At 35.6% G+C, this 3,253-nt stretch overlaps 1 protein-coding gene across 1 annotated transcript; it reads right to left on the bottom strand.

Moving 5' to 3' along the window:
* Positions 1-508: 508 nt before the first annotated feature.
* Positions 509-2,304, bottom strand: LOC107765684 (glucan endo-1,3-beta-glucosidase 8-like). The gene has a single exon (XM_075229085.1). The coding sequence runs from the start codon at positions 2,033-2,035 to the stop codon at positions 1,169-1,171; it is 867 nt and encodes a 288-aa protein (XP_075085186.1). The 5' UTR covers positions 2,036-2,304; the 3' UTR covers positions 509-1,168.
* Between the last annotated feature and the right edge of the window lie 949 nt (positions 2,305-3,253).

Raw genomic sequence — 3,253 nt, 5'->3', positions numbered from 1 at the left:
TAGCAAGTGAGTATGGTTGATGGCTATGTTGATTTTTCATGGTTTGAAGAGTAACATTCATGAGTTATAGACTTACGTTAGGCAGTGCACAATTTGGTTTTTGTCTATCCAATTTTGGTCAATTTTTAAACATTTGTAATTAATAAAGGATGACCAATTCATGTTTTTATATATAATTTTTGTTTACGTATAAGAGGTTCTTTTTGTTTTTATTCAATTTAATCTCCAATGAGTAGTCGTGTTTTAGAAGGTTCATGTAGTATTTATTATCCCTGCTTAGTTCCAATTACAGAATTGGTAGAATGCTTTTATTGATTGATGCTAACTTGTTTAATTTTGGTTTCTCATTTCTGCTTTGTTTGTTAAGTTAAATGAAATTAAAAATAGAATCTGTGTTTGTTGGCCGCTGCAGAGAGTAAAATTTGCGATTTATGTGTCAAAGAATATCAGAAGTTAAGTGGGGTGCAAAACAAAGGAAATGATGTCTTATGAGTTTCAACATGAGCGCTTCTAGTAATATAGTTGTCCAGGTTTTTTGATAGCTATCTGTAATCTAGCTGCTTTGCCAGTTTCAAATATTCAAGGAAGCATTCCCTCTCTAGGAAAGAAGCAGCAAAATTACTAGAAATCCCTGGAGAAAAGCAAGTATGATATACACAAAATTCTTGTGCAACAGCATTACTCTACGACCGTCAGCAATCATCAAGGGAAAGTGGCACTTGTCGTCAGATGGATCCTTATGAGTTAGCGTAGCCAAGCCTTGGAAGTCACAGTTCTGGCTTTTGAATTGATAATACATATTAAAAGCATAGGAAGCATTCCCTTGTGCAGTGAGATGATTACAGGAAGAACCATAGCCCAAAGCAGTGCAATCTGAAAGACTGCACGCGTAATCTATACTCTTTGCCAACAAGTCTTGTGCATCTTTTAGGTGGTGATGAGGCTTTAGTATACACCACCTTTTATGCATATAATTCACACCTTCTACTGCAGCTAGTCTTTTAATATCGTCTAGCTCATATTTTGGCTTTCCATCAAACTCAAAAATTCCCCAATGCCTCTCAAAGCTACCAGGGGCAATGCTTTTGGTATTCTCATCAATCAGGCTGAACAAGTAAACGTCTATTTTCCCTTTCCTCACAAGGGTTCCTTCTCCAGTTAGAGCATGCTAAATTAGCCCTTGGTTAAATCTCTTGGCATTTTCAATATTTGCATATCTATCGCCATCTGTTGGCCATCCTACTTCTCCAACTATGATTTTCATGTCAGGAAAGCCAACTTTCTTCAAAGACCAGGCAAGAGTATCAAAATTGGCATCAAACACGTTAGTATAAAGATGATCACCATCCTTAATATATATATTTGATCCATTAAAGAAGGCATATTCTAATGGAAAGTAATCGTTTTCGTAGAGACTGAGGAAAGGATAGATGTTAACCACAAAGGGTGCATCATTTGAGTAGAGATATTGGACAATTTGAATGGCTAAATCGCGTACTTGTGGCCTGAAATCACTAGCTGAAGGGACAGGATTTGAGTCAGGGGAGTAGTAAATGTCAGCATTTAGGGGGACGGTTGCTTTCACCTCAGGGCCTAGTCCAGCATGGTTGATGGCTTCTTGAACATTTCTGAGAGCTGGCAAGGTGTAGTGCAGATAAGTGCCGTTGTATGTTTGAAGGAAGGGCTCATTCCCTACAGCCACATACCTGATTTTGACTCCGCGAGTGTAAGCATAAGTAGAGACATTGGCATCAATCCAAGCAGCAGCAACCCCAGGGTCAGTGCTCATCTGTTGCAACATGTAGTTAGGAATTGCAAGCATCACTTCAATATCACTACCAATCAAAGCACTCAAAATCTTGTCATCTGCCTCAAACAGTTTTACTTTATCAAACCCTTTTTCTTTAATCATCTTCACCACACTCTCTGCTGCCAATTGGTGTGATGCCATAGTACCCCAGTTCACTCCCACGCTCAAACATTTCGAGACCACCATCGTCATAAACACTACAATTCCCACACTCAAGAAACTCATCGTTTTCTTTCTTTTTCCAATTCAAGAATCAAGTTGGTTCGAGCCTAAAAGTTGAGGATAAATTTCTCTCCTTCTTTTTGAAGAAACCTCACATAAGCAAGATGAAGAAAAAGAAATCGATAAGAGAATAGCTAGAAAGATGCCTTCAGTTAATCAACTTAAATAACGAGCAGGGAAAAGCCATTATGCACTTCCTAAAGCTACCGATTAAAAATATCTTTTTCTTTAATAGTATTTCTAACACTTAGTGTTTTAGTTTTCTTTCTTTTCGGGAGAGGTAAAGGGAAGAATTTCATGAGAATCCAACTATAATTTCCATCGATGAAGATATCGGTACGTAGTAGCTCACTTAACTATATCACTTAATACTCATAAAAGTTGTTACTATTTGCTTATCTACTTTGTTTATTTTTATTTTTATTTTTATTTTTATTTCTCCTTCCTTTTGACTCTTCTTGTCCACTCCTAGCACTCACAGCTGGGATCCACGTAAACATTTACTATTTGAAACCTAATCTAAGTTACAAAGAAGAAACCCGAGGAGGAGATTAGAATTACTTATTTTTTCTTTTATAAAATAAAATAAAATGTTTGGTCGGCAAATGACCTAAATAATTTGTTGATCACTTGCAAATTTCAATATTAGGGTCCTTTTAATTAGGCTACATTTATTTAAATTGACTAGGTTTTCTTTACAAATTATATACATATATGCATGATTAGGGCAGCGATTTTCTCTCTATCTCTTCAATCTTCCTTTCTCTCTCCTCTCCTCTTCTTTTTTCCTATTTTCCGTCGCCTTACTCCTAATTCATATCGTCACTAGAAAACAACCAATTACATCTCTGAATCAAATTCTGGTACAAATAAAAGACCATAATCATCTTCAAATCAGATTCAATCACCTTCAAACTTCGGATTCAACTTTGTATTAGTATTTCCAACAAGATTATATGCTATCCAGTTGATTTCTCACACAAAATTCAAATCCGAAACTCAGTTTCTCCGAAGTGCGATGGTGCTTTTAATGTGAAACTCGAAATTTATCCACCCAAATCATATAATTCCCATTAATATTTTTTTTCAGTTAAACAAAACATGAATCAGTGCACATGAATCGATTTGGAATTCATTCTCTACTTTTTTTCTTTAACAAATTAAGTAAGAAAAGAATAATGTATGGTACAACAACATACAAATTAAAAATAAATTTCGTAC

This window comes from Nicotiana tabacum, chromosome 13, assembly GCF_000715075.1.
Source record: "Nicotiana tabacum cultivar K326 chromosome 13, ASM71507v2, whole genome shotgun sequence".
NCBI classification, from domain to species: Eukaryota; Viridiplantae; Streptophyta; class Magnoliopsida; order Solanales; family Solanaceae; genus Nicotiana; species Nicotiana tabacum.
This window is presented reverse-complemented; position numbering and strand designations above follow the sequence as displayed.